We start from the raw sequence: 12358 nt of genomic DNA on the forward strand, positions 1-12358 counted from the left end.
CTTTTCCCAGGAGACTGTAAGAGCCACGAGAGACAAGAGAGACACGAGAGCTCTAGCATGAGCTTTTTCAGCTGGGTTATAGAAGGAAGTGCTGAGGGAAGCAGGTGTGACAGAGTGGGGTTTTCCAGAGGAGCTAAAACAGGCGCAAAAGTGGTATTTCTACCTGGTTGACTCACTGCTGGATTTACATTAATGTAACATGATCTAATTTTAACCTTGCTAGTTTTCTGTGGATAAGGGTTTTTTGTATTGATCTGTAGGATTAATTTAAGTTTGCCTTTAAACACCATTATCTACTTATTATCTACGGACAATCTTTTTTTTTCTATTATTAGAAAAGGGGATTAAGCTCAGTGTGTCTGCTTGCTATACAGTATGATGGACTACAGTATTGCTGATCAGCAGTAATTTTGCCAGATCCTATAGAGAGGATCAGTAGCTTATGTGGATTAAAGGCCCTTTTTTATAAATTGAGTGTTATACCCGTTTAACATTGATGTGGCTTGGAAAGACTGGTCCACCGGTTTACATCAAGCATGCCCTTGCTGATACCTACCACCACCACCACCACCACCCACACAGCACACACCCTGTACACACACACACAGAAACACAGACATGCAAAGTGCTGTCACATGACGGGGGCGGGGCCTTTAGGTGTGGTAGGTTAGTCTGCTAAAGAGGGATTAAATATGAAGGAACCGTCTCCCTCCCTCGACCTCTCTCCTGCTGCCACTGAATAACACAGAAGAGAAAGTAGAAGAAGAATGGGACGGATCTGTCAACACAGGTGAGTGTAAGGATGCATTTATAATCAATTATATGTTTCTGACATTGGTAGAGTGGAGACACAACCCGTAAAAAAAAAAAAGCACTAATCCCTCTTACTTGAGGAGCAGTGTAAGCTTATTTGGAAGCAAGCATTACAGCTTGGGCAACATGGCTGCGGGCAGACGCAGGCCAGCATGCATTGTTTGTGGAGAAGATTACTTTTTATTGTGTATTTAAATTATTAAAATCATAAAAACCAACTATACAGCAGACTTAGTTAGTCAGAAAAATAACACTTCATTTTATTTGGCTGTTTATACCAATGGACTATAGAAACTACTGTTATATGGTGTACATCTGTAGTAAGTTATCACTTCAGCTTGCTTTAATACATATTCAGCTGAACTAGAAGTACTGAGGAATTAAATAAAATGGCTGTGTTTCAGTATAAATTCATAAACAAGACACCTTAATAAATAATGAGCTACTCTGATGATTAGTTCATGCCTAAACAAACTGAATAAATAAACTCTTTGTTTTCATGACTGAATAGACAAATTGACCTTGTTAATGTGGCGGACCCTGCTTTCTAGCATCAAACAATGTTCTGAGGACCTTATTTTCCTCTGAGAGCAGCTTGTTTCTTCACTAATGGAAAAAAGTCTGTGTTATTCCCTAATTAATATTCTAAATATAACAATTCTGAGTTTGAGTTCCTTCTCCAAAATCACATAGTGCCCCTTTAGTATGGCACAATTATTATTTTAACCCCCTTAAATAATTTTATTTAAGATAACTAGCAGGACTAAGAAGACCAAGAAATACATGAATATAAAAAGGTTTCAATATGAATTTACAACCAGACAAGTAAATTAGTCGATTAACAGCTAAATAAATAATACATAATTTAAAATACATATATTTTTAAACTAAAAGTGTAGTATACATTTGAGCATACGTAAATACAAAAAACAAAATACAATTAAATAATAAATGTATTAATTCGTACGTTAAATTTGTCTCGTGCTGAACCAGTAAACATTGAGGAACAGTGTCACGCGCGTGTGTCGTTGAGCACACGCGCACGCATACACACAGCTGGCTCGTGGGCTCGCTCCGGTGAGCTGCTAGCTTAAAAAACACACCGAGGGGCGTTAGCGTTAATGAAAGTGTGTGTGAGGAGGAGGAGGCTGCTCCTGTGTCACTGTGGAGACACACGGGGTCAGAGGTGGAGGCGCAGGGTGCTGAAACTCCTGCAAGGAGGCGACGAGGCTTTAATTCACCCAAACAAGTGGCGGTTAGCGGTGAGAGCTGCTCGGGAAGGGGCACCAGAAAGTTGCTAACGGTGACACGAGTGGTCGTAAATCCGGTTTTAACTGAAGTTTGGGTGCTTGCGCGGTGTTTTCACGTGGAAGTAGCTCGTTTGGGGGATTTGGACTGTCAGTGTTTCACGTTTGAGGAAAATGCTGCTCAGGTAAAAGTTGACAATCGACTTTTCAGAGGCTTTGAACTTGAATGAATGTGCAAGCTAGCTTACAATATTGAAACAATATGTAAACGTTAAGTGTTGCCAATACTAAAATATGTTGTTTAGAATCTACTTTCAAAAGGGCATCAGCATGATTAATAGCCCCATTGATTCATTCATTATTCGGTTAATCAATGGACAGGAATGTACTTGTAACATTTATTTTTAAAGCAAAAAACCATCAGATTCTAGGCATTCACAAATATGCACAGCTGACAACAAGGATTAGGCGACTGATCAGTTAGTTGATTGAAAGAAAATGTAGTAGATTCTCTATCAATTATTTAAATTATTTATTATATCCAACCAACATTTGCTCTTCCCAGCTTCTTGAATATGAAGGTTTGATGCATTTCGTAATAGTTTTGGACTGGACAAAAAAAAGCATTTTGAAGAAATTGTTATGAGCCTTTTCTTAAAAGTTTTGACATTTTAAAGACCAATTAATAACGATGATCCACAAAATAAAAGCTTTGTGTCAGGGAAATGTAGCATTATTTATTGACACTTTTTCCAAGTTATCAAGAACACTAATGTTAGATTGAATGCTGTATGCTGTGTATACACCTTCAAATGTCATTCCTGAAATGTTTTCGAGCTGCTGTAAGACATTTCACACTGGCACCAACAGTCAGATGAGAGAGGAAAAAAAACTCTGTCACCGACTTTATGTTAGCATTCGGTCTAACAACTCAAATATTTCTCATCTCTCAGGAGGTTCACCTGACTCTGGGGACAGCATCGGATCTGGAGAGGCTTCTGAGTTCCCTTGAAGGTTCCTTGAGATGGAGGAGCAGGTGAATCCGTTGAAGATAGACCACAGTCTGTGTGTGGTTCTGCCAGGGGGGCTGGAGAAGAATGTCACAGTGCATGGAAGGTAGGCTGCGTTTGAAGCTGTTTTATTTAATTGTATTTAATTTGTATTTTTTGATGCCCTGATGTAGGATCCATTTTTTTTTAGTGTTTTTCAGGATATCTGGGCTGCAGCTGCATTGATTTTAACCTTTCTTTGATTATACACCTTAAAGGATAAGTTTACCTGAAAGTCTTGGTCTGATGGCCGTTTGTTCTCTTTGACTTTTCTCAACAGCAAACCTGTGATGGATCTACTGGTGACCCTTTGTGCAAGCTACCACCTGAATCCGTCAGACTACACTGTTGAGGTTCTCTCGCCCAACAAGAACAACATCAGCTTCAAACCGAACTCTCCCATTGGCTCACTTGAAGCGGAAAGGGTTGTGCTGAAGCCCAGAGGGGTGGAGGAGAAGATCCGGAGGCCGTACATGCCTGAGGTGAGGGGGGAAAAAAAAAGAAAAGACAAAAAGTAGAAAATATAAAGGAATTTATTAGAAAACACAAGTAGAAAATGTTGTTTGTCTTTGCAGGCATCTGTGCGTCTGTTGATCAACTACAATAAGTCCCATAAGGCTGTAGTGCGGGTGAGTCCCAGAGTGCCCCTTGAGATGCTGCTGCCGGTCGTGTGTGACAAGTGTGAGTTCAAAGTAGAAACAACCATCTTGCTGAGAGACTCTCAGTCCCAAGAGCTGCTGGACCTGACCAAGACTTTAAACGAGCTCGGACTGAGGGAGGTGTTCGCCAAAGACACAGCTGAGCCTCAGCAGCAACCCAGGACACCTGAAGCATGTAAGTCAGCTTGAAGTGCAGTCATTGCTACAATATACACGTTCCTTTATATATGTATGTGTTTATACTGTACCATCCAACCTGATAATGGCATTGTTTTCTGTTTGAAACAGCTGTCTCGTCAACAGAGGCCACCTCACCTCCTCCACTACAAGGTAACACATTCATCCACAGCCTCAGCTACACACTGTTAACGGCTACATATCACTTACTGATCAAGGTGATTTACATTATATAGAGCTGCCAAAGAGGGAGAAGAAGCAGAAGGAGAACAGAGGATTTCTCAGCTTGTTCAGAAGAGGAAAGAAAAAATGTGAAGGAGGAGCGATTCTTCCAGCTTCTCCTGGTCACCACACACAAGTGGGAGTCAGTATGAATGGACAGTCATCTAACACCACGCAAGCAGATGTGCCCAAGAAGAGACGAGCCCCTCAGCCACCCATGGGTGCATCACAGAGCCTCCCAAACAACCTCAGCACCTATCATCTGATAGGAGCACAGGTGGGTTGCAGCACAAAGTCTTCTTCTTCTTCGTCCTTGTCTCCTTTTTTGGTATTAACAACGTCTCTAAAATAATGATGAAAGACTTGATGAAAAGTTTCAAATTATTTCATTGTCTGTCTGTAGACGTCTGCAGACTCCACCCTAAGGAGGACCAAGCGGAGGGCCCCACCACCTCCCTGTTCAAACAGCCACCAGCCGCTGCAGGCAGACGAGGTTAAAGGTAAACTCTTCATTAAAGACTGACGACCTCTTAATGAGCTTGTTCTAAAAAAAAGGCCTACCAGATCCTGTGCCAAACACATTGTAATAATGATTGAGATTTTAGAGTCAAATGACTGTTAATAGTTATAAATCGTTCAATGCAGAGTTAATATTGACTTTCCAAATGCAGCCTGATCTCACTGGTAAGCTGTCTGTTTGTTTATTTTGCCATCTAGTGGTGATTATTGAGGCAGCCCCCATGCAAACCGCAGCAGATATGAAATATGCTGCTACAATAATCCCAATTGACCTTTTCCTTACAGTATTTCAGTGGAAATCAAATGGGTTTAGAGCGGGGCGAATTCTTGTATCTGCCAAATCCTTACAGCTTCAGTCAGCGCCGCAAGAGGTCAAGAGAGATTGAAGTTAAATCAAGATTAAGATGTCAAAGCGAATACCATCAAATGGAAGATTTAGCAGTTAAATCCGGCGCAAAACGCAGCTTTTATCAGTCTGAACAATTTAACCCTGTTCAGGGCAATTAAAGTGACCCAGAGGGCCTTGTTCATAGAACGCATTGGCTTCAGTCTGTTCCGAGATAAATCCCTCTATTGTCCAAGCTTTCATTGCCTTGTATTAGTCTGTCTGACATGCTTTCACCACCTGGGTTCAGGCTTTCTCGGTGCATGGCTCCTTTTTCACTGATCTTGCCTTCATAGACTTGAATGGACAATGATTATCCTTTATTAGACATAGGCTAGGACCCATTAATTACTGAAGACCACTTTGTTGTGCACTTGGGTTGAAGAAAAGAAAATGTGCCCTAACTTACTTTGCTTCTGCACCGTCAGTGTCTCAGTTCACTCCCTTGTTTTCTTTTAGCCAAGACAGTGTCACACTCTGCTGAGCTGGTATTAATCCTCGACTGAAACAACAACTCCCAACAAGACTTGATGGTCACATTCTTGATCTTGTCCTGCTACACTTACAAGAGGCTGCCTCTGAATAAAGATCTTCCCAGTCGAGTTCAAGCCATTAGTGGGCTTGTCATAGCACATCTATGAATTCAGTAGATTATTTAGATGTGTATATATAAATGTATACTTTTTGAAAAGGTCTTCATCCCTGGAGTCATGAAGTCCCTTCATAATATCCCCTGTGATTAAACTGGCCTCCATCGCTCTCGGAGGCTGTGCTCACGGGGAGGCTGCTGACCTCAGTTCTGTTTCGCTTCCCTTGTGCTTGCTTTATAAACACCAACATTCCCCTTGGTTAGCTATACTGCTAACTAAGATCACAAGCGGCTATAATAGCAGCAGTTAGTGGTGTACATATTGCAAAAGAAAAAATCAATTTTGCAACCGTCTACCTTTTATTTTTTTGTCCCAATGACAGTTGGTGTAATAGAATAGTCTGATGGTTAAGCCCTGGCATCATTATAATTCTGACTCTTTGGTTCCACATTTTCATGCAAGACAGTATTTTTTTTTCTTCATACTGACCGAACGAGACTCAAGTATTTGTTTTGTTTTCAAACCTTTAGACTGAAGCTGTCTCTCCTCCCTGCTTACAGACTCTGTGTTACCTGAGCGGGGTGACTGAGGCCTGCTGCTGCTGCTGTCTCCTTTTCCTCTCCTCCTTCCACCATCCTTATTCCTCCTCTCCGTCCTCCTCCTGCGTTGGCCTCTTCTTCCTCCTTCCCATCTTAGTGGCTTTAATGGATGTGTGTCACTGCTGCCTGCTGCACTTGAATGCTGTTTTATTTGTCCTGTTATTATTTTTGTCCACTTATTTGCTTTTCTGTCTTGTTATATTTTGGGGGGAAAGTTGGGTAACTTTTTTTTGTCTTAAGTTTTTGTCCTTTCTTTTGCTCTTGAGTGAGTAGATGTCAACTTACTGTTGTGCCTTTTTAATTCAAAACAGGGGGAATATATAAGCAATCATTATCACTTTTCGAAATAAAAGCCATAAAATTACAGTGCTCTCTTTCCCAAAATCCTGTTTCTATGTTACATGCTTATTTCTGTTTCTTTACATATATTTTCTAAGTATTGTATATTGATGTTTTAATATGTTTATGTCTGATGTCAGTCGTTTGTTTTTATCTGGAATTTTCCGCTAATTTATTTAAACATTTTGCTTTTTTAGAAAAATGTAACATTTTAATATTTTATATCCTGGTTTTTAATTCATTATTAAGCTAATTACAATGAACAAATTCTATCTTTAATACTTGACTCTGAATATTTGACTAAAACACATATAATAAAAAGTGATTATGGTTCTTTAAAAGTTCTTCAGATCTCATATTTCCTGTATAACATCATCTATATTACTTACATTTGGGATATCAAATGGTAAATATCTTTTTTACTGACTAAAACTAACATACTTGCATTTTGTATATTCCCTTTGTAGAACTTACATTGGAAAGTGTCAATTTCTAAAAAGGGACATTTCTCAAAACTAACTCTGTGGTTTCTGATTTTTAAGACATTTTCCATGTTACTAAGTCTTTCCTGTTTCTCCTGGGATTGTAGACTCCCTGAATACTGTGGAGGAGCTGAGAGAAAGCGACGAATCTGACTCTGTAAACCTTTCGCTGTCCTCATCCTCATCACCACATCCATCACATCCATGGTCATCCTCATCCTATTCCCGCCCATCGCTTTCTCATCTCCATGAAATGGCCGACCCGTACCTGCCTTCGTTCCGAGGTAAAGACTTATCCGACGCTCGATCTGCTCTTGCCAAAGTCCTGACCTCCTCTGTCTCCAAAGGAGCACTGGTGAAGCGTTTCAGGAAATCTGCCACTTTACCTAAATTATGCAGCCCCTCTTCCTACATGTCCACCACGCAGAGGTATTCAAATAATGAGGTCGTCTTTGCAGAACTTGAACCTGTTATAACATCCAGCCTCTCCACTGAGCCTGAGTGGCAGGATCCTGTACAGAGGAAGGGAATGACCACGTTCAAAGTGGTACCCTCAAAGAAGAAAAAGTCCCACGATCCAGAGCTTATGTTGGATGTTCCTGATCAGTATAGAGTAGAAGATAATCTTGAAAGTAAAGGATCTCATGAGCTTGCGGATAATCAAACTGAGACAGAGGAGGATCAACTTTCTCCTGACAGAGCCGAGACTGAGGAGGATCCACATTCTCCTGACAGATCCGAGACTGAGGCGGAGCCACGTTCTCCTGACAGATCAGAGACTGAGAAGGATCCACATTCTCCTGACAGATCTGAGACTGAGGAGGATCCACGTTCTCCTGACAGATCTGAGACTGAGAAGGATCCACGTTCTCCTGATACATCTGAGACTGACAGGGATCCACGTTCTTTTGACAGATCTGAGACTGAGGAGGATCCACGTTCTTTTGACAGATCTGAGACTGAGGAGGATCCACGTTCTTTTGACAGATCTGAGACTGAGGAGGATCCACGTTCTTTTGAAAGATTTGAGACTGAGGAGGACCCACATTCTCCTGACAGATCAGAGTCCGAAATACCTTCACAGAGTCCTGAACCTTCTTCTACAGTGATTGAGGTTTCTCCTCCACCTCCAGTTGATTTAGATGATCAGGCTTGTCCCGGCTCTCCTCTCTCTGACGTTGAAGACGCAAAGCAAAAAGGAGAAGATGAACCTGAAGTCACATCGGAGGTGACAGCAGCACCATCGGACTGCAGTGAAGAACAACTTCCCACTGATGGTCAGATTAACTCAGAGGACCAGAGTGAATTTCTACAAAGCCCCAGTAGACAGTCTCTAAGTTCAGACGTGGACCAGTGTGGTTCATACACCGATGAGAGAGAAGTAAAGGAGGGGGTGGTACAGGAAGAAGAAGAAGAAGAAGAAAAAGAAGGGGATGAAGGGGACAGTTTCCCTCCCCCTCCTTCACCTATCTTCTTTAATGAAGACTTAGAAGAGGAGAGTGAAGATACTGCAGCCTCCTCTCTGCCATATTCCCATCCACCAACTCCCAGCTCGAATGGGCCAGCTAACACATTCACTGAGGACCTTCAATATGAGTCTACCTCAGGTGCGCCTGAAGAGTCTGCAGCTGCACCAAAACCTCAGGACAAGATGAGCTCAGCCCCCTCCAGATTTGCACAGGCAGTGGCGTTAGCTGTTCAGAGGTCCCGTTTTCAGAGACTTGGGAAAGGTTCAGGCCCTCAGGCTCCAAGTGGTCCTCAGAGTACTCTTCCCTCACCACCCAGGACCTTATACCAGTTTGGTGAGTAGCACTGAGCAGTCATTTTTGATCATCTGCAGTTTCGTTTTGTAGCTTTTGATGTGACACCAACCATAAAAATCCATTTTCTCTCGAAGCTTCTTTTTAGAAGTGATGGGGCCGTACCAATATCATTGCAGTTTACATCTCACTGGTTTGAATTTTGCAGGGCCCAGCCAGGAAAAGATGTAATATAATTCATCTATATATATATATATATATATATATATATATATATATATATATATATATATATATATATATATATATATATATATAGATATATATATATATATATATATATATATATATATAGATATATAGATATATAGATGAAAAGAGGAAAAGATGTAATATATATATATATATATATATATATATATATATATATATATATATATATATATATATATATATATATATATATATATATATATATATATATATATATATATATATATATATATATATATATATATATATATATATATATATATATATATATATATATACTGCACCTTATATTAAAAAGGAAGGGATTGGGGACAGTCAGTCTTTCAGGAGCTCACAAAATAATTAGAGGTGTTAGACTTGCAACCATATTCAAATCCTGCAGATGTAAGGTGACAAATAGTTAATAGTGAAGAAATATATAATATTTTAACAACTACATATATTGCTGTTATTTGTCCTTGATTGTTCTACTCAATAATGATGTTAAATACATGGTACATATTTCAAGATATATCAAAAGGACATAATATTAGCTCCAAATGTTGATAAAATATACGTGTGTTTAGTAGATTTCACTCATCAGTCTGAAAAACAGTAAAAGTAATTGAAATTGTAATTTGTGAGCCCTTTTGCCAGTTTATTGAGCACACATAGATAACACGTTAACAGTGTTGTGTCACAGAAGTAAAAAGGCACATTAAGAATCATGCAGCCTTGAAGACTGGGGAAAATTATCAAAAGAAAGGTGAAATATCTCATATTACTGATTGATTTGCTGACAGAACAGCTCAAGACATTCTAACATGGTAAAAGAGGGAGAAAACTTTTTTTTTTTTTAAGCATGGAAACAGAGTGACGTGGAGACGCTGGATGAATGATGACAAGTATATTTCTGGACATTTGATGTCTGACCGTCCCTGACCGAGTGCTCGCCCAAGGTCCTTTTAATTCCTGCCTATAGAGGAAAGCTGTGATGTAAATATTTCTCCTCTCTGCCGCAGGTGCCTGACCGGTTTCCTCACACATCTCTGAATGGAAGTCCTTGTTTAGGGTGAGGATCGAGAGCTGACCGAGGACGCCAGACTTTAAATAACCTCCAACAGAAAGTCAGTTTGAACTGCATCAGTTTTATGAAAAGAAGCAACTGACTCGGCTTCTATTAACTTTTTTTATTTTTTGCCTCTTTCTCTTTTTCTGCAAGAAGACACCTTTTGTCTCATTTTACGTTGGACTTTATGTTCACTGGCTGAACATAAACAATTTCTGTTGTTAGCCATGTAAGCCAAATGTACAGGACACGAGTTGTTGAACTGACAACGTCCTGTGTTTTCTTTACTTCCTTTTTAAACGATGATTGAAGATGTGCCAAGGCGGACGCAATGCTGACGCGAGAGCTTTTTTTTGTTGTTTGTTCGTGGAAAGCAGAAAAGGCTTATTTTATGTTTGAGCTGGACTTTGTTGGACTTAGTTTTGTTTTAAGACATGAAGAATGCAGTAAAACTTATGAACTCAGTTTGATGCTGGTTTGCTTTTTAGTCACCAGGTGGCAGAAGAGCATTGCTTCTGAAACGAGTGACCGTTGGCGAGTTCTGTTTCCTCATCTGAGTTCTGGTGAATGTATCACAAGTAAAGAAATAACAGTAAATATCCTCTAATTAGTCGGCTCTAATGGACTTTAATGAGTGAATGAACATTATTCTAATAGTAATTTATCCTTTAAATGTCTTAATATTTCTCTGAAGGCTATCTTTGTCTGAGAATCCACATCCGTTTCAATAAATTTCCCAGAATATTTAAAGCGGACATGAGAATTTCCTGCGTTTCTAGCAACAAACTTTAAAAAAAGAAAGAAGGAAAAAAAAAACCCAGAAATCCTTGTTGGAAGCATCGGTTTCATGCCAAGCTTCTCAACACCTTCCTGAATAAACTCAGTCCACTTTGCTCACATGCGCACACTGTTATGTCTTTAACGGACCCATACCTCAGGGCAATACTGCATAGCTATACTTGGGTGCCAAAAGAATCCGCACTACTATACGTATTGATCCAGCCCTGGCCTTGGAGGAACAGCAAGGAGCTATGCGAGGTAGAGACCTAGCCAGAATCGCCTGTGGCTAAAGCTCCACGTTTGCCAGGCCTGGACTGAGTGGGCTCGCTTCAAGACTTTCTTTCTCTCTCACTGTCTCTCCCTCTCTCTCTCTAACATTCCTCGCTCCACCTGAGGAGAGAGAGAGAGAAAGAGAGAGAGAGAGGAGGACGGGTTGCTGGTGGATGATGGGAGGTGACCGTTGACCCTGTCGTGTTTCCGCGGCGCTCCCCCCAGAGGGGGCGCCCAGCCCTCAAGGGCACAGCCGTGTCACACTGCCGTTGTCATGGAGAATGCCATTACCGCCCCTTAGGGAGAGAGCCACGTCTAACGTTTAAAGAAAAAAAAAGTCTGTGGAAAAAGAAACACAGACACTCGCCGGAGAGGAGCTCTTTTCCTGCCTAAAGCAATGATATCCGATGTAAGTGACAACTCTGGCATTATCCTTTTTTTAGCAGCGAAAGGTTGAATTTCAACCTGAGCGGCGATGTTCATGATTATGCAGACAAAAGAACGGCGGACTCATAATGCAGCGCAACATGAAATGCTACTCTGTCATGTACGTTTATGATCCAGCACGTGGCATTAGATGCTATCAGCACCGATGAACCTTTTGAACAAAAAACAAAAAAAACAAAAAACAAAACCCAGACGTCCACACAAAGAGGATTTGTTGATATTTGTCTCAGGAGACGAGGGTGGAGAGAGATGCGAGCAAACAGGAGGGCTGGAAATCCTGGAGGACACTACAGTCCCATGAGCACAACCTGGTTCAAACAAATTAATGAGGAGGCCGTGGGATGAATGCAGCATCGCTCAGTGGATCAGTCCTGCTGAAACACACACACACCTGAACAAACATGGGCTGATGGCCACAACTGCTCGTGTTTCATTCACGCTAATGTTGTGTGTCTCACAGTGATGACCAAACAGGACTTTTCAGAGAGTTAATTAAATATACACACGTGCAGAAAGACATCATAATGTAGGCGTGCAGGGACTTATTGTATTTTGTCCTCACCATCAATCATGCTCTCATTTTATCAATAATCCTCTAACCAGGCCACACATAAGTTTTCCATGGCTCCTTATGGATATCTTACATTTGATGAATATTAGGCATTAAAAGTAATTAATAATTCTCATTTTTTTTATTGA

The 12358-nt window shown here is 40.6% G+C and overlaps 1 protein-coding gene across 2 annotated transcripts; it reads left to right on the forward strand.

Moving 5' to 3' along the window:
- Positions 1-1837: 1837 nt before the first annotated feature.
- LOC119015604 (cordon-bleu protein-like 1) lies at positions 1838-10908 on the forward strand. Of its 2 annotated transcripts, none has more exons than XM_037091765.1 (9): positions 1838-2245; positions 3014-3176; positions 3390-3591; positions 3685-3943; positions 4057-4098; positions 4182-4444; positions 4571-4667; positions 7189-8883; positions 10116-10908. In XM_037091765.1, exons 2-9 carry the CDS (start codon positions 3085-3087, stop codon positions 10121-10123), a joined length of 2658 nt encoding a protein of 885 aa, XP_036947660.1. In that variant the 5' UTR covers positions 1838-2245; positions 3014-3084; the 3' UTR covers positions 10124-10908. The 2 variants fall into 2 exon arrangements, with proteins under 2 accessions (XP_036947660.1, XP_036947662.1); XM_037091767.1 differs by having other exon boundaries at positions 1838-2075.
- Positions 10909-12358: the final 1450 nt, after the last annotated feature.

The sequence above is a fragment of the Acanthopagrus latus genome, chromosome 24 (assembly GCF_904848185.1).
Source record: "Acanthopagrus latus isolate v.2019 chromosome 24, fAcaLat1.1, whole genome shotgun sequence".
NCBI classification, from domain to species: Eukaryota; Metazoa; Chordata; class Actinopteri; order Spariformes; family Sparidae; genus Acanthopagrus; species Acanthopagrus latus.